The 19,937-nt window shown below is 38.1% G+C and overlaps 1 protein-coding gene across 3 annotated transcripts in view; it reads right to left on the minus strand.

The window, feature by feature from the left end:
• Nucleotides 1-16,223: 16,223 nt before the first annotated feature.
• The window catches only part of PAX5 (paired box 5), a 247,605-nt gene continuing 243,891 nt past the window's right edge, over nt 16,224-19,937 (minus strand). For all 3 annotated transcript variants that reach the window (XM_075825553.1, XM_075825552.1, XM_075825550.1), the window contains one exon: nt 16,224-18,434. In XM_075825553.1, the coding sequence (XP_075681668.1) occupies nt 18,361-18,434 (74 nt within the window). In that variant the 3' untranslated portion in view covers nt 16,224-18,360. The remainder of the gene's footprint in view (nt 18,435-19,937) is intronic.

Consider the following 19,937-nt stretch of genomic DNA (forward strand, 5'->3'; position numbering starts at 1 on the left):
AATCCAGACAACCGACAATCACAGGGTGAAGCAGATGACCCGGGACTGCCCACTGAAGGAGCCTAATCACCTCCACAATAACACGGTAAGTCAGTTGATTTTATAAATCTTCGACTTATCTGTGTTAGTGGACGGTCTTGTGGGAATCTGTATAACCCTTGTCGATTGGCTGGATTAGCTCAGGCGACAGGAGCGACATCCCCGATGTGTGGTCACGAGCCCGTAAGAAATTAGTCGCGCCCGACTAACCATCCTCTGGGTAATTAGGGACTAGATAGAAAATATAACCTGTTTTATACAGGGGCACGCGGGCACGATAAGACGTGTGATAAGTCGTGGGTAATATTTTGGCCAGACCAGAGGTTTGCAGACCAAAAAGTTGTTATATTTTGGCTAGACCAGAGATTTGCAGACCAAAAAGTTGTTATATGTTGGCCAGACCACGGTGAAACCGGTCGCTAGAGGGTTGCAGATCAACAGTTGTTATATAGATTACGTGAAGGATATAGACGGTTAGAATGGATGGTTTATGGTCCATATTCAAATCATCAGGATCACACGTACCCGGACGATCCTATTTGTATGATTTGGTGAAGCGAAGGGAAGGGAAAAAGTATGTGAGTAAAACGAAGAAATTGATGGAAGTGTGCGGGACTGGGCAAAAGGTATTCGAGAGAACAAACGGAAGTTAGGAATAAGAAAGGCATTGTATTATGTTATATGTATTAGAAACCACAGGACCAGCCACTGCCCTATAATGGCGATGGTCCCTCATGTTGGGTGTGTCTTCATTGTGGGCAGCAAAACCCCCTCACAGCTCAGCAATGTGTTTCCTGTGGGAGAGGCTGCCCCCCACCCCCTGATGAGGTCACGCCTGGCCCAACCAAATCAGTATGAAATGATAGCCTTGTTAATTTTGTCATTTCCCTCAGTAAAGAGTTGATCGTAACACATGCTGCAGTGTTTTCTTCTATTCTAGATTCCGTCCCAGGGGTGCACAAGCTGCAACTAGGAGACTGTGTACTGGTGAAAAGACACGTCATCATAATATAGAGATAGTGGCCGACAGATTGGACACAGTTACAGATTATGTGTTTGATGTTTTGAACGTAGATAATTCCTATATAATAGTGTGATGAATGATTGCAGATCCGTACGTTATCTTGAGTTGTTGTACAGAGGTGTGAATCTTGGAGGTTCATTGTATGGGAGAATTTTTGCCGGCATTGAAATTGTTACGATTGTGAGAACAGAAGCTGTGAGGAGTGAGGGCGTGACCCCCTCCTGTAGAATGTGATGCAACGTGTGTGATAGAACGTGTGCAGTGTGAAGTCTGAAAAGCAGACTGGTATAAGCTTATATATATATATATATATATATATATATATATATATATATATATATATATAGAGCATGGACTGATGAGACAATAGATTACAATATTGCACTGATTTTAGATCTATATTGTATGCTCTTATTTTCAACAGCAGTAATATCTAAAAAAAAAAAATTCTTAGTGTTTTGTGTATGGGGTTAAAATCAGTTTCTTTTTTTTTTCTGGGTAAAGGCAAGTTTCTTATCTTTGCACATGCGTTGTTGTCCGTAACTACACCAAGCGAGAAAAATATTACAGCCGGCTGGATATGTCTGCAAAACGATAAAAGTTACGCTGCATATTTATGTGTTATGATGCGATAACATTTAATGTTGGAATGTTTTGATGTTAATTCAAATGAATTAAAATACAGATATTGTGAGACACAGGGTCTTGAAAATGTATGTACCCCAACAGTTCCCTATTTTTATATACAGTTTATTGATTTGCAGTAATTAATATTACCAGATATATTATTTTCTGTTTTATTGAATAACTAATTACAATTGTTTTGTTTTTGTTTTTTACACATGAGGCACTAAATGCGGCCTAAATGTTATTTTAGAAAATGTGAGATGTTTTACAGGTAAATGATTGCAAGTCATTTTAAAGATAAAATGTATTTTTGTCAGGAGAAAGTCATTTTTGTTCCAGGCTGTTGTGTATTACAGGGGGCTAAACTAGTGCCCCCCAGATAGAGTGCCCGACCTTATTATGTTGAGATGTAGTTTTGAACCCTGCTACATTACTTTCGCAGAGTCCAAAAAGGGGGGAATGGTGAAGGGACTGATCAGGTACAATTTTGGTTTGTTTGGAATTAATGAATTTGGTTCCAGGAAATCTACAAAATGTGTATGAGACCCCAATGAGTAATCCACATTAAATGTGTATGAGAGTAACCTAAATGTTGAGGTTTTTCTGTGTAGATCCTTCCAGAACAGTAAATATGGCACTGGGTATGCTGTGCTGTAGTCTCCACCCCATATGAGGTATTGTGTAAGGGACCATCCCCCTCCAGCAACTTTACACAAGAGGCCGAGGTCACTCACAGATGAGTCTTTACAGATTTAGTAAGGAAGGAGTTGAAAATTATCTAAACATTGTTAATTTTATGTAAAGATTTTAGTAATTTTTATTTGTTTTTCTATTAATCAAGTATTTACAGAACCTGATAAAAGTGAGATTCTCAAAGTGTTCTGGATTATCAGATGAGTGTGGAGAAGTGTATAACATTTGTTTTTATTTTAGAGAATGAAGATGCCACCCCTTTGACATGTTCTATCTATATGTGACAAGGGTTTTTAATGTAAATTTGTAATGTAGAAGTACTTCATCATATACAGTATGTACAAGACAGGATACGAGGCGCAAGGTAAATTATCCAGAAACCACTCTCACCTTCTTGTTCATCTCAAGGAGCAGTGCTGGAGGTGCTCGCTGAGGCTGTAACCTGGCAGAAGGTAAGCCGGCCGACATTTACACTGACTCTAGGTACGCTTTTGGCATCACCCACAATTATGGGCCCATTGGTAGTAGGAACTTTATTGGATCATCAGGTAAGCCAATTGAGATCGTAAGAGAAGAAAGACCTGACAACAAGAGTATGTGCAGCCAGGTATCAGTAAATTGGCTTGTCCCTGGATTCAATAATGCCACCACTAGGTTTGTAGCAGCCTGCATGATGTGCGCACGGCATGACATAGGTAAAACAGCAAAGGTACCTATGAAAAGTGCAGCCTGGCCAGATTACCCGTCCCAGTGACAGCAGAACATACAACTACCCGAGGTAGAAGTGTATGACAATGTGATCATATGTGTAGACCTGTTCTCAGGGGGGACTGAAGCCCGGCCTGTATCTTCCCCACTGCAGAAGTTGTGTGTAGTGACAGGGGAACAGTGCTTATCCAAAGTATTGACCTGGTGTTTGTACAATGATAAGATGTCAGCAGTTCTCCAGATGTTATTCCAAAGTTAGTTTGTTTAATAACGATATTCAAAAAGTGTTGAGGGAATATTGAATACTGAGGTTAAGTTTTATGTAAAGTTCTGGACCAGCCTTAACATTGGACTATTAGAGGCATGCATCAGTATTATGTTTGTGTAAATGATAACTTCTCAGTGCAAGTAGATTCCCATTTGAAAATATTTTTGTTGTGAAAGGAAAATTTTAGAGCAGAGAATTCTGTGCAGTGTATATGTGTATGTATAGATATATATAAAGAAGAAAAATGAGTTTGCATGTATCACTTCTAGTTATTGCTCAATGTGAACGTTTAATGTAAAGATGTTATTTGTTAATGTTTTTCTTCAAATTAATTATCTGATTAAGATCAATTAATGATTATACAATGAAAAAGATTGTTCTCCACAGGAAGTTTCCAACTGGGAGCGGAAGGCGTGAGAACCAGATTCCAACAGCATGTGGACGGATAAAGGAAGGTAAAACGGTAGCACCCAAGGCACTCTTGATGGCACTTGCATTGATGGTGTATGACCTCACATATGCCCCAAGACTGCAAGGATCGATGTGGTAAGATCTAATTGGTATGTCCCAGGCTTTACAGCTGATGCTGGTAAATTCTGTTAGAGCTGTTTGATTTGCCTACAGAACAGTCCTGGCAGACCGATGCCAACCTTATCATACCCGCCTCCCACAAAGAGAACCGACCTTGAGAGGCCTTCCCAGGTAAAACAAACCAGAGTAGGGGCAGAAAAATTGGTTTGAGACACTTGTCAGATAAACATGTGGAATCTGTGTATATTTCTGTGAATAGGAGCTGTTCCAGGTAATCAGCTGAGATCAAGGTACAAATCCGGCTGAAAAGTGTAACACCAAGTGCAAATACAATGTACCCAGTAATTACACATTTTCTAGGTGCCCTGTCCAGTGGAACAGAGAAGTTTTTCTTACATAAAGGTGTTTGTTTGATGTCGTTTAAGGGCCTGTCATTGTTATTGTATGTACTTAGAACAACGTTTATAGTGTATGCGGATGATATTATCACCAGATTAGCATTTATTTTAACAATTGACAAGGGTTGGGTCCCCAGCAATGTCAGTAAACATGAACTAGAAGACTTTTAATATGATGAACTCCATCACTGAGATGCAGCAGGCGCAGCCTGAGCCAGTACAACGCCATTGTCATGAACTGACGGCAGTGTCACAATTCTAAGCAGCCGTGCAGACAAGTAACTTGCCAGAGGAAGAGGACAGATGCGGAGGGTTTGTGGTAGTCACAATAAAACTCCACTAATACGTCTACGTGGGAAACTCACCCCAGGCTCACAGCATGAGGTGCTATGTACAGCCCTGTGACGTATACTAAAAGAGACGGTGTCTGACAGATGAGAAGGACCAAACCAAGTCCTGAAGCACATCAGCGAAGTAAAGTAAAGACCAAAGACCTGAGTGAATCCATCAGCAGTATCAAGTGTTTTAATAAGTAAGTGACCAGGAGGGGGTAATAATAAATCCCCCACTGGACACCACTGTGCAGTCTGACTCCACAATTGTCTGGGTTACCCTGAGGGCGACAGTCAGTGAAGAGCAGAAGACAGAAGAAGAAGATGACGATGATGTACAGGACTTGCAATGAACTGATGGGACCCAAAACCTGAGGGTGATAGCATGAGATTGGTGATAGCATTATATTATTAATTGAGGCCCTATTGTTTATATTGTCTGAGGTTTATAATTATAATGTGTGTAAATATGCCACGGTACTGCAAATTACAATCTGAGGAGTTTTATGTGGAGGTGTGAGGTGAAGGTCACTGGTTGTTGTCACTCATATGTAAGAAGTACATGGCAGCAATGAGAGCCCGGAGATTATGTTACCCGGGTGTCTTCAGGTTTGAGGAAGATGCTACCCATAACCTGTTATATCTGCAGGGGTAAAAGTCCCATTAGGACGGTAAGTGACAGTGCGACAATTATGACCAATACAAGTTGCCGTGGAGGAGAAGTTTGGATTATTGCCAATATTAGTAGGTTTAACAGTAAAGAATGCGAGGGGCTTAGAAGCCAGATTCGAGGGTCCATACCAGGTCCTCCTGATCTCGCCCACTGCCTCGCACTGCAAGAGGGTCTCTTCCAAAGAATGACTATCACCATATACATCCTTATCCTTTTTCGTGTTATTGCACAGAGTGCTGAGGGGGGACATGTAGCAATCACCCAGGTTGATGGGGTGACCACTTTTTGGCATAATTCTTCTAATACACATGTAGCTACATACCAGTTTGAATTTGAGTCTTTTATCCCAATTATTACCGTTAATAAAAATGTAGACTGGATTAATTATACATATTACAACCAGCAGCGGTTTGTAAATTACAGACAGTCCCTTTAAAGACAACCATCCTGTATCCTGAGGAGAATAGGGAAAGTTAGGACCATTCCGAAGCCTTGGAAGTCCAGGTACAAAGGGGGGTTACTCATAAGGAGTAGCTCGTCTCAAGCTGGTGAAGAAATCCAAAACTCCTAACCGCCTGGTTCGAGTGGTCAGTAGCAGGTTGCTAGGCAAGACTCAGGGATAGAGTGATAGAGTAATAACATTTTTAGGGGGGACTGTCAGGGATCATTAGCATGTATATTGTTTGCAAAAATATTATCCTTACATACATATTTATATATATCAGTATATTACACAAAGAACTTGAATGTACACTACCGTTCAAAAGTTTAGGGTCACTTAGAAATTTCCATATTTTTGAAAGAAAAGCACAGTTTTTTTCAATGAAAATTAAATTAATCAGAAATACACTATACATTATTAATGTGCTAAATGACTATTCTAGCTGCAAACGTCTGGTTTTTAATGCAATATCTACATAGGTGTATAGAGGCCCATTTCCAGCAACCATCACTCCAGTGTTCTAATGGTACATTGTGTTTGCTAACTGTGTTAGAAGACTAATGGATGATTGGAAAACACTTGAAACCCCTTGTGCAATTATGTTAGCACCGCTGTAAACAGTTTTGCTGTTTAGAGGCGCTATAAAACTGACCTTCCTTTGAGCTAGTTGAGAATCTGGAGCATTATATTTGTGGGTTCGATTAAACTCTCAAAATGGCTAGAAAAAAAGAGCTTTCATGTGAAACTCGACAGTCTATTCTTGTTCTTAGAAATAAAGGCTATTCCATGCGAGAAATTGCCAAGAAACTGAAGATTTCCTACAACGGTGTGTACTACTCCCTTCAGAGGACAGCACACACAGGCTCTAACCAGAGTAGAAAGAGAAGTGGGAGGCCCCGCTGCACAACTGAGCAACAAGACAAGTACATTAGAGTCTCTAGTTTGAGAAATAGACGCCTCACAGGTCCTCAACTGGCAGCTTCATTAAATAGTACCCGCAAAACGCCAGTGTCAACGTCCACAGTGAAGAGGCGACTCCGGGATGCTGGCCTTCAGGGCAGAGTGGCAAAGAAAAAGCCATATCTGAGACTGGCTAATAAAAGGAAAAGATTAATATGGGCAAAAGCACACAGACATTGGACAGAGGAAGATTGGATAAAAGTGTTATGGACAGACGAATCGAAGTTTGAGGTGTTTGGATCACACAGAAGAACATTTGTGAGACGCAGAACAACTGAAAAGATGCTGGAAGAGTGCCTGACGCCATCTGTCAAGCATGGTGGAGGTAATGTGATGGTCTGGGGTTGCTTTGGTGCTGGTAAAGTGCGAGATTTGTACAAGGTAAAAGGGATTTTGAATAAGGAAGGCTATCACTCCATTTTGCAACGCCATGCCATACCCTGTGGACAGCGCTTGATTGGAGCCAATTTCATCCTACAACAGGACAATGACCCAAAGCACACCTCCAAATTATGCAAGAACTATTTAGGGAAGAAGCAGGCAGCTGGTATTCTATCTGTAATGGAGTGGCCAGCGCAGTCACCAGATCTCAACCCCATAGAGCTGTTGTGGGAGCAGCTTGACCGTATGGTATGCAAGAAGTGCCCATCAAGCCAATCCAACTTGTGGGAGGGCCTTCTGGAAGCATGGGGTGAAATTTCTCCCGATTACCTCAGCAAATTAACAGCTAGAATGCCAAAGGTCTGCAATGCTGTAATTGCTGCAAATGGAGCATTCTTTGACGAAAGCAAAGTTTGAAGGAGAAAATTATTATTGCAAATAAAAATCATTATTTCTAACCTTGTCAATGTCTTGACTATATTTTCTAGTCATTTTGCAACTCATTTGATACATTTAAGTGTGAGTTTTCATGGAAAACACAAAATTGTCTGGGTGACCCCAAACTTTTGAACGGTAGTGTATGTAACAAGATGGAGTCTGCATAAGGAACACGCCTATGGAAGACACCGCCCCTGGAATGCAAGAGGAGTGTACAGATAAACTCACAGCTGAATAGAGCCAATAGGGCTTAAGCACGTCCCACATCTCTAGGGAGGAAACTTGTAAATTCTTTGTTCAATAAAGTTTAGTTGTACTTCCTACTTAACTGAGGGAGGATCTCTACCAACATTTGTCTGTCTGGTACATGTCTTCCATGCATGCCCTCAGTTTCCAATTTACAGAGGTGAGTATTCGGTGTGGAATAACAGGGCGAAGGAAGTAACACTGACAATACTAAAATAATACTTGATCACCATGTTCTGGCTGATAAGACTACAGCAGAAAAGTTTGAGAACCCCTGCTATAAATGATGTGTGATAGTTGGTGTGCCTTGTTACAAATCTTTCAGGGACCCAGGAGCTTCAAATTACACATCTAAGGTTTACCTTTGACAAGCCCTGATGGATTCCACCCACGATGTCCGTTAGACGCCATTGGAATCCGTTGTACAACGGATCAGGCACAGTGTGGTGACTTCCTTATATAAAGGAAGACACAACACATGCGTCAACAGATCCTAATACAGTAAAGAAGCCCCACAGCGCATCAGCATACACTATTTAACATCCATATTTACCTGATGTTCCAAAGGAAGAATAAAGACTGCTGTTAGGCCTTATTTACACGACTTCTGCACATCTCTGACATGAAAAACGAGGTGCATCCGTGCTCTGCGCTGCGGGACGCTATGTCACGCATCCCCCATAGTTGAGAGTCTATGAAGGGATGCGTGACGCGTGAAAAAATAGGACATGTCCTATTTTCTCACGGACCCTTCACATGGTCCGTTGAAACAATGGCTGTGTGAACGACTACATTGAATTACATAGGTCCGTGGGACGGCCGTTGTTTCAACAGCCTTCACACGGATGTTTAACACGCTCGTGTAAATAAGGCCTAATAGAGGGTGAAAATTTTGAAAAACAATGTTTGGTAAATCAATTTTCCCAAACTTGCTTTATTATTGGATCACTCTAGTTCATAAACTGTATATTTTCAAATTGATGAGTACACATGTTAATTAAAAACAAAACAAAAAAGGTGTAGCTAAAAATATGTGTCATTATGAACCATATTTACACCAGTATATAAGTGAATGAAATGGTAAAACCAAATTCACAGAAATAATTTAAAGGCTATGGAACCTTTCAATTACCTTTTATTTTATGTAATGTATGTATTTTGTGATACTAAGCACTTATCTATTATACTTTTGTTATAACATTTGCATAATTTTTTTTTCTGCAGCTTCAATGTATTCACTTACACAAAAGCTGCAGAATGGCGACAACTGAATCCGTTAGTAAGCTGGACTGGGGAATCAGCTGAGAGTGGCTCCTGTTATATAACAGACAGTACACTGACCGATGCAACTCAATGGGTCTATTCACACATCCGTGTTTTTTCACGCAGTGTGTGACCGTTGCATGAAACTCACCGCGTGTCCTATTCTGGTCCGTTTTTGCGGACCACGTCAAGCTTTGAAGATAATGGGTGCATGAAAACAATGGACACCACACAAACGTCATCCGTGTGCTGTCCGTGTTTCATGCATCAGTTGCTAAAAAAAATGCAGACAAAAAAAACAATAACAGGAAGTGCTTGCAGAGGAGAAACACGAACAAGAACAGCGGATGCCACTCAGAAACCACACTGACGCCACAGTCATATGCGGGAAATGCGGCACGTTTTATCATGCTTGTGTGAATGCGGCCTAATACTAATAATCTAAATTGATCAACTTGAAGGCTATGTAAACCTTTGAGGGATTTTTAAAAAAAATAAATAAATAAATAGACGGGTTCAGTGTTCAGTGTTGGTGGGTCCTGCGTCTCTGACAAGTTATGAACTTAGATGTGATGGATAACAGGTGGACCCGGCGACAGTGAATACTCTGGATAACAGATACGCAGGACCCGCTGTCACTGAACACATCAGGTCCGCGGGAATACAGAGAATACAGAACAGCTGTATCTCCAAATGTAAAAGGAATTTTTAATAAAAACTATTTACAAAGTTACACTAATCACACTAATCTATTTATTTTTAAAAAAGCCCTCAAAGGTGTACATAGCCTATAAGTATTACAATAAGATTCACAAGATGTTTTCTACCTACAAATGCTTTGAACCACTTTCTGAATGTAGAGAAAGTAGTGCTACAATTACAAAAGAAATTTTAAAAAAATGGAACACTAAAACAATTCTGAGGTTACATGCTATATCCATTACTGAAATTTTGTTTGAACGTGCCCTATAATATAACTACAATTTATTAAGGGTTTTTTGAAAATATATTTTTCTATATTTTCTTTAGTGAATTCCATAGCTTGCATTCTGTTTTTAACCTAGTATTTGGCTTTGAGCCATTTGCTCCATTTTTTTTTTTTAATATCAACTATTTATTTAATTTTGTATATTTTTTTTTATTTACTGTCTTATGTACTGTAACAAGCAAGCTATGTTTATTTCAGTCTAGGTACATTTAAATGTATTTTGTGCATGAATATTTGTGTTTCAAAATCCTGGGCCCAATCATGACAAGCACTCACTCTGATCTGCATTTTGTATTGCCCCAACTAGAATGCCAGCTATTAGTATGTATGTATGTATGTATGTATGTTTTGTTATTAAAGTAAAAAATTACTAGTTTAACCCCTTAGTGACCACTAATACGCCTTTTAACGTCATTCACTACTGGGCTTTAGGCTAGGCTGACGCCTTTTCACGTCAGCCTAGTCTAAGTCCTGCACGGGTCTCCCGTGCAGGCTGGTGCGGGGGCTCTGCTGTCTGATGACAGCTGAGCTCCTGCTCCAACGCCCGCGATCGAAGTTTACTTTGATCGCGGCCGTTTAACCCGTTAAATGCCGCCGTCAATAGCGACCGCGGCATTTAACTTTGTTTACAGAGGGAGTGCGCTCCCTCTCTCACTCATCGGCGGCCCGCGAATGCAATCGCGGGTCTCCGATGCGGTGTCATGGCAGCCGGGGGACTGATAAAAGCCCCCAGGTCTGCCCTGGACATATGCCTGTTAGGACGCGCCGGAGGCACGTCCTAACAGTTTGCCTGTCAGATTTACACTGACAGGCAATAATGCTCTGGTATACGAAGTATACCGGAGCATTATAGCAGCGATCGGAAGATCGCACAGTAAAGTCCCCTAGTGGGACTAATAAAATCAGTCATCAAAGTGAAATAAATATTATTAATAAAAAGTACAGTAAAAAAATAAATAAAACCATTTTTTTCCATAAAAAGTGGTTTTATTTAGTAAAAGTGTAAAAAAAAAAAAAAAAGTACACATATGTGGTATCGCCGCGACCGTAATGACTCCATTAATAAAGTTAACATGTAATTTAAACCGCAAAGTGAACACCGTAAAAAAAAAACGCCAAAAACTATGGCGAAATTGCAATTTTTTCCAATTCCCCCCCAAAAAAGTCATAATAAAAATGAATCAATAAGTCCCATGTACCCCAAAACAGTACCATTCAAAACTACGTCTTGTCCCGCAGAAAACAAGCCCAAAAAATCACTACATTGATGGAAAAATAAAAAAATTACGGCTCTTGGAAAGCGACGATGCAAAAACAAATAATTTTAGTTCAAAAGTGTTTTTATTGTGCAAAAGTCGTAAAACATAAAAAAACCTCCACATATGTGGTATCGCCGTGATCGTACCGACCCATAGAATAAAGGTAACATGTTAATTACGTCGCACAGTGAACGGCGTCAATTTAAAAACGCATAGAACAATGGCGGAATTTCAGGTTTTTTTTATAATCCCCCCCAAAAAGGTTAATAAAAGTTAATATAAAAATTATATGTACCCAAAAATGGTGCCATTAAAAAGCACAACTAATCCCGCAAAAAACAAGTCCTCATACAGCTATGTAGACGAAAAAATAAAAACGTTATAGCTCTTTGAATGCGACTATAGAAAAACGAATAAAATAGCTTGGTCATTAAGGCCTAAAATGGGCTGGTCACTAAGGGGTTAAGAGTTCCTAAATGCTGTATATATTTTGGTATATTTCTATAAAATAATTTTTTCCCCCCTACTACTAATTACCTTTTCTTTCGCTGTTATATCTCTCTCGTCATTGTCACTGTCCATATATGGACAATGATGTCGGCACGAACAGCACATGAAGCAAGATCTCAGTCACGTGGGTCCGTGTAGGAGCGTCATCATCATTAGAAAAGCTCCAGCACTTCCTGAATAATTGATGAGGTTTGAACTGCACCATTTAGTACAGAATTTTAAATTAAAGTATATTAGTAAGTTACTTAGTTTCACATAAATATATTATTGCAATGCAATTTTTGATCCCCGGATAACCCTTTTAAGGAGTATGGAAATGTGCACATCTACCTAAGAGGTTGCATGCTGGTAGACATGTATGCTCAGTCACTCTCCCCACACCAGGTCTCTGCATAGTGATCCTCTGTTCACTGCAATGCTGCCAATAGAAATGACATGCCACCCTGCTTGTTAGGGAAGGAGCGGAGCCTGCTGTCACTTTAGATTGGCAGTATAGCTGAGAAGATTCCTTCGTCTCCGTTTGTTTTAACTATAAACCTCTGCATTCTGATAGCAGGTATGACCCTTGCACATGCCCACTCAGTTTTTATTGTCCCCATTATATATCTTCACCACTCTGGATCCCATGTTACCTATCCGCAGGGAAAGTAAGAAGGGACTATATTGTCAGCTGCCAGAGGGGGAAAAGAATAATTCTGCTCAGAGCCCCGCCCCAAACGGCACAGATTAGCAGCAACGCCAAGGGGGAGACAGGGAAGCAAAAAAAGATGAGAGAGGTATTTTTATGTGCTAGAAACACTGCAAATTAGTTCATAACAGTTATTAATAGCATTTCTGCACTTCTGGCATGAAAATGATTCATAGGATAACCCCTTTTAACATTTATTTTTACGAGTGGTCCTGTAAAATTTTTAATCCGGCAACAATCGATCTGGATAAAGCAACTGTTGAGGACATGTGACTACTGTACAATGTATGGGGAGTCGAGGCTGCATTTCTTATAAAATAAGAATTTTAAAACAAATAACTTAAACAGTTAATATATTTATATCATTGATGCCAATTATTGCCAATACTAAAAAAAAAGTATTTAAATCTGTACAATCTCTTTAACAAAACAAACTCCTGAAACTGAACGTAAAATTATAAGGGAAAATATTCTTTCAAAAATGACAAACTCAAAATTTCTATAACTAAAAGAAAAAGAGTAGGCATCCATGAACTTAAAAAAATTACTTTTATTTTCCGAACCAATAAAATTATGGTAAATATTTACAAATAATTATCTCACATAAAGATTACATAAATTCAATTGTTCACAAGTAACAGTCACTCCAATGGAAAGACACACAGATATAGAACCTACGCCAATCTTATTGCATGTTTTTTTTAACTAATCTAAAAAAGTTGCAGTCAACCATTTAACTTAAATAAATCCACAAATTTACAGACAAAAAAACCTGGTTAACAAAATTACTGGCCATCCCAAAAATAAACAGAAAAAGTGAACCATCTTTGGCAAATTGGCACTGCTGTAATTACATTCAAATATACACACAAAGCAACGTACAGCACTAAGAAATAAAACACCAAAATGTAAAATATTTTCCTACAAAAAAAAATACAAAATATCCACATTTTAAGTAGAATTCTGTATTTTTGTAGGTACTAGTAAAATTTCCCAAAATTCAAAGGCATATGTTTCATTTTCTTATTCACAAGTAAGCTTTATCTATGCAGCCATGATGAACTTTGGCAGACATATAATGGACATTGTCTGATATTGGAGATTCCTAGTTGAAAAAAAAGCTTCTAATTAAAAACAAGAAATATATTTAATTTCCATTTTTCTTACCAGGACAAAAGAAAAAAAACTGATTATGGTAATGCATTTCATTTTTTTTTAAGAATTCCAAGAATGTACAAGGCCGCTAGAAAGTGAAAACCAGGTTACAGTAATTTCATTATGAGGCTGGAAAATAAAGGGGTTGTATAACATTAGAAAAATATGGCTGCTCTCTTTCAGAAACAGCTCCACTCATGTACATGTGTTGTACTTCAGCTCTATTCAAGCAAATGGGGATGAGCTGCAGTACCAGACACAGCCCGTGGACAAGAGTGGTGCTGTTTCAAAAATAAACATTTTTTCCTAATCCTGGGCAACCCCTTTAATCAAACTAATAATAATGTCAAAAATATATGTTGTAAATTTAGGCTATTCAACTAACAAAACCATTGTCATTGTATCGGCGAGAAGAAGCCAAAGGGAATATGTTCTTAACGCTCTCAGTGGTGGACTAAACTGGGTATTGCACAGAATCATTTTTGTTTTGTGATCACATAACGCATTTTGTACCATCAGTGTTTCAGAATTGGTAGTGATGCAAGTATCTCTATATACAAATAATAATTTACATAACTAGTACACATTTGCCAAGCTTGCAGGTATGATTTGCAGATTTTATAAAGGAATGACCTGACAGTTCATTTTCCTGATTGTCAGAGACGTAACGGGAAGCTCCTGGGCCCTAATGCAAAATCGGTAGCAGGCTCTCCCACCTACCATGTGCCATTTATAATACTGGTGTCTTCTTATGTGGCAGAGGAGCCTTTGGGTCTCTTCAAACATCAGGGTCCGGGTGCAACTGCTACCTCTGCACCCCCTATAGTTACGCCCCTGCTGATTGTTGCCATCCAAAATGCAAACTGTGCCCAATATTAGGAGATATCTGTTTACTTTGCAGTGAGTCTTGTAATATATAGAGTGATTATTATTATATCACAATTTAATATATACTTCTTTTTGGTATAATCTTATTAAAATTTTTTTTTATTTACTGTAAACAGAAGCAGGTGATTGCAAAAATGCCTATATTCCTGGATCTTGTAAGATAGGACACATCCTCACATTTATTCTCTTTTTCATGTCTCTTGTTATGTCATATATTAAGAATCTATGAATTTACCATTTTACCACATCATTAGCAAAATATGTAACTCCCAGCCCATGACCCTGTACAAGGCACTATAGCCTGTCCAACGTTTATAGGATTTTAAAGATGCCATTGTATGAAAATAAAATGAAATCAAATAAATAGTTAACACAGAATATTTTGCGTTATTAGAACCTTGTGGGAATTAAGACTTGACCATATGTACTCCCTAACACCTAGATACAGGTGTCTACGTATAAGATTTCTCCTAATATGGACCCTGTGTAGACACTATATGGGTTCTCGTCTTTTTATCCTAAAGGCATCATTTATCACAAATAATATTAATAAATAGTTGAACAATTTTAGTTAGCATAGCGTTTGATGTTTATATCATGTTTGTGATTTTGTGTGATTCAATATATTACTCGTTGAAGGTAGCATAATAATTCATATATATTTAGAAATTGTCTATGGCATGCTCGAAGCCCTCATTCTGATAAATCTTGACCACTGTTCATCTATCACGGACAACAAACTATCATCTAATATAATCATTCTTGATGGGGAATATTGCAAAAAAATCTTATGAAAATTGGTGCTCAGCAACTATGATGGATTCTGCTGCACAGCTTTCCATTTGATTGTTATTTCCCTTGTAAATTTTAAAAGAAAAAAAATAGAAATAGTTCGGATTTTTATGTTATGGCCTTTTTTTCTTTGTGCCAGTTTTCCATAATCCTCTTTTTAGAAGAATTGTGCCACAAACATTATACAAGGGTTGCTTGCTTCTGACAAATGTCTTACAGTACTATGACATATAAAATTAATAGAGGCAGTTCCAAGCTCTGGAGGACCTCAGGGACCCTATAATGCTATATATCTGCATACAGAGGTACAATAAGGCCCCATGCATCTTTATAGGTACCCTATTACTGCTCCATACAAAACAAAGTCATAATACGTCCAAGTATATGAGACTTACAGGGGAAAATTTTTTTACACAGCATTAACATCAGAGTTGATCTTGGGGCCCCTAGCAATGAGACCAACATGATCAAGTTGTTTCACAAGAGACCTTTAATCTGTTTAATAGTAAGCAGAAACAAGCACAAATCTGATATTACCTAACCTGTGAACATATATGATCAGTGCAAGTCAGATTAATGGAATCTAAAGCATGTTCAGATAGGTGACCATGACCCAATTTGCTTATTTTTATCCATATAATTTCCCAGCTAATTTAACTAGATTTAGATACAGTAGCTGGCAAATAAATGGGCCACGGGTATGTTTTTTGTGTTTCACATGGGACCTGTAGGGGGTTATGTTGCAGCATAATTGGGCACATTTGAATAATGTATATACATATTTCTTTCATTGGCAGCTCAATTTGTTTGGTTTCTACTATACCATAAATTGAAATATTGTAATGTTTTTTTTTTTTTTATTTCTTATGAATTTATTAGAAAGTCATTAATGAATCAGGTAAATACAGAAGAGGGCTTCCTATAAACTTTATATATATATATATATATATATATATATATATATATAAGCAATCCACCATGCGTGCAGGTTTCCGTGAAATAGAGCTTTCTTCTGATCAAATATCTCTTGGGTCTTTACCCCCACTCTTTATGGGAAGCAGCGCCATAAAAATAAATAATCCATTAAACCCATTCCGTGCAGCCTTTTATCTACATATAAATAGATAGGAGCTGCGGGATTTGACCTCATATATTAGCTAACTAGATTGTATGTGTGGAGTTTTGTCTCTATTTGCAAATTCATTATAATACTAGCACCATACACAATGGAAGAGAGAGCAAGCAGTGATTTTACAATATAGTTAAAGTGGAACGAAAATCCCACACTGCCCAGCGAGGTGCCCTTACATATCTATGAGACATTACAAAATTATATAGCTATATATATATATACGTATATATGTGTATATATATATATTCAAGGATTGGTAAATCTGATCCATTTATTATGCTTTTAATACACAGGTCTTAAGGAGTAACTAAAGGTATGATGTAGTTAATTGCTTTCGGCAATGTAGGAGTCTGGCCTTATATACTTGCATTTCTGTGTTAATGCCTATAAATAAGGCTTTATGTACGCTGGCGTTCAGGACCTCTGTTGTGGTTTTCTTCCCCCTTTTCTGTATTTTTGACACCAAGAATAATGCAATCTGCAGCAATAATTTTCCTGTCAAAAATACAATACTGGAGCAATGATGGACCAAATGATGCTAGTGCGAAGGGATCCTTATATATTTGCATAAAACAATAATAGAATTAAGAATTTGTGATGACTTTGCATCAGCTTTTATTAAATAATGTTATGTATAGTATGGATTAATGTTTCTTCTGTTTGAAATTATTCAAATATAAGGAACGCCTTTTATTTCACTGTCTTGTAGATTAGTGTATAAGGTCACGGTGATGAATATTGACATCAATATAATCAAATATTATACTGGATACTGAAATGTTCAAGTGATGGTGAAACCTCATCTTAGGTCCTCCTAACCATATCCAAAGCATGATTACCAAGCAGTAGAGGGATAGCTTGAAGCTCTTGGGCCCACATTCAAAATCTGTAGCAGGGCCCATCATTTATAATACTGGTCTCCTCACATGGGACAGAAGGGACTTTTTTGGCCTCCTTAACTCCAAGGCCTATGTGTGACCACAACCTCTGCCTGCACCCCCCCTATATTTATGCCCCTACCAAGCAGCTCTTATGCAGAAAACAAGGTGGCTCATGACAAATAATGTCTACTACCTCACTTGTCTCCCATTTGTGATTATGATAGATGTTAAGTAAATATTTCATACATTCATATAATTCAGTGGTTCAGCTCCATAAATGTAAAGGAACATTTTGTAAAATAGTCTAGCAAAAGATCAGTTTTCTCTCTTTTACAAAATATATCTTTGCCCAAATAAGTTAATTGGATGTAATAAATGCGTACGGTTTTCCTGATTGAAAGGAAGTGAATTATGACAGATTAACATTTCATCCAGGACACAAATCTTTTAATATGGTGATCCATTTACTGCACTGTGCAGAGTACTATACTTCCAATATTGGGATATCAGCCTCATATGTAGCCATAATCGATGGTAACCTGGTTTAATGTCGGGTTAAAGCTTACTGAATTCTGTGAATCAGTGCAGCATTTTATAAAACAATCACTTTAAGTTACAAACGTGTATCATGTTGCAGTATATGCTAAGTCAACTCTCATAAATTACACAAATGAGCATGTTATTTACAATGGCGCTGTATATGTGATTAGACCTCTCTAGGCCAACAACGTGTAGTCTCATGTTGAGATGAACAATACGAGCAAGTTAATTGGTTAATTGTTTTCATCTGTCCCAGTGTAACCGAATCAGCGTGTCATTCCAATATTCATTAGGTTACACATTTGAGCAAGCTCCGTGAAGTACAGAACAATATAAACAATTCCTATGAAAGAAAACAAGGATGGAAAATAAATTATTGGGTTGTCCGGTGTGTCTATCCTGGTATACTCCTTCTTTTCATCTTGAGATATTATAGTAATTTAATTAATATGGTACAATTCCTACAAATGGTGTTATAAGTGCTTATGTTCCCATTGCATTCTGTCAGTGACGATCATATGCAGTGGCTGCTGCAGGGGGCGCTGCTCCTCTTGCTGCACTGTAATAGTATGGAGAACCTGAAGAAAGAAAAAAAATAAATGGGTTAAGAACTGGGAAAAAGATTTCATGCCTTAGACATTCACATTGATTATTAAAGGGGTTTGCCCATCAGGGACATTTATGGCATATCCACAGGATATGCTATAAATGTCAGATGCTGGTCCCACCTTTGGGACTCGCACCTATCTCCAGAACGGGGCCCCCTAAACCCCGTTCTACCTTTCCCAGCTCCCGCTGCCACCCGGCCCACTTCCTGATGGTCGGGATTTACGAAAACAGCATAGTTTGCTGAGCTACGCTGTTTCTGTAACTCTAATAGAAGAGAATCGTAGTTACGGAAGCAGCATAGCATGCCAGCTGCACTGTTTTCGTAACTTCCATTCACTTCTATGGGAGTTACGGAAATAGCTGTTTTCGTAGCTCCCGACCATCTAAATCAGGAAGTAGCCGGGCAGCAGCGGGAGATGAGAAAGGTATAACAGGGTTTAGGGGGCCCCGTTCTAGAGACAGGTGTGTATCCCAGAGGTGGGACCCGCAACTATCTGACATTTATGGCATATCCTGTGGATATGTCATAAATGTCCCTGATGGGCAAACCGCTTTAACCAGTCAATGACCAGGAGATTTGGTGCTCTGTATTAAGGAAAAAGTTCTTACCCCTATAAATATAAAGACATTAATTACCTGATAATTTTGTACTTATTTAGATTATAAAAAACAAAATTGTTTTCAATGATGGAGATTATCTTTAACTTTAATTCGCAGATTTAAATATTGTAAAATTCACAAATAATCTCTTAGATTTTCATCTTTTTTTCAAGTTCAGAATTTTCTTACATGAAAAACATAAGTAACCTTTAAATTGCCTAAGTGCTGGAAAATACTTTGAATTAATGTGCTATGTCTAACATGATTAACTGTCTTAAAAAGACGGTCCGTTTCCAGTAAATAGTTACATATTTTGTTATTTAATATTAGGACTATGATTGATACATTGCATTTTTCCCATAATTTATAACTCTATCACTAATCAATAAATGTTCTGGCATAGTTTATTAGGGCATCACACCTACTAAAGCATATTTGATTTTGGATATAGTTATGCAGGGCAAAGGGACATCGAGGTCAAAGTCATATTCTTTTTTCAAAATTCCATTAGAAAAGTCCAATTGAATAAAAGGTTAAACATTCGGCTATTAACTTTATTGACTCTCTGCTGCAAATCATCTACATAGCAAAAAGACTAACATGAAAATAGGTTATTGCCATAGAAAAAGCATATTATGAAATGGGTTTTCAGTGAAAATGTAGAAGTTAGAATTTGGGTATGAATAGACAAGTGAAAGACTAACATGTCAACTCAGTCAACTACAGCACTAACAAAATAAAATGATTTCTGTACATATAAAAGGAAATTATATGCAGAATCCGATACTGTTTAATTTACAGACTATAGTGTTCTCATTTCTACTGTTATCACACAAGCAAGGAGACTGCTCTCCTTAACCCCTTCAGGACTG

This window comes from Rhinoderma darwinii, chromosome 1, assembly GCF_050947455.1.
Source record: "Rhinoderma darwinii isolate aRhiDar2 chromosome 1, aRhiDar2.hap1, whole genome shotgun sequence".
Taxonomy (NCBI): domain Eukaryota; kingdom Metazoa; phylum Chordata; class Amphibia; order Anura; family Rhinodermatidae; genus Rhinoderma; species Rhinoderma darwinii.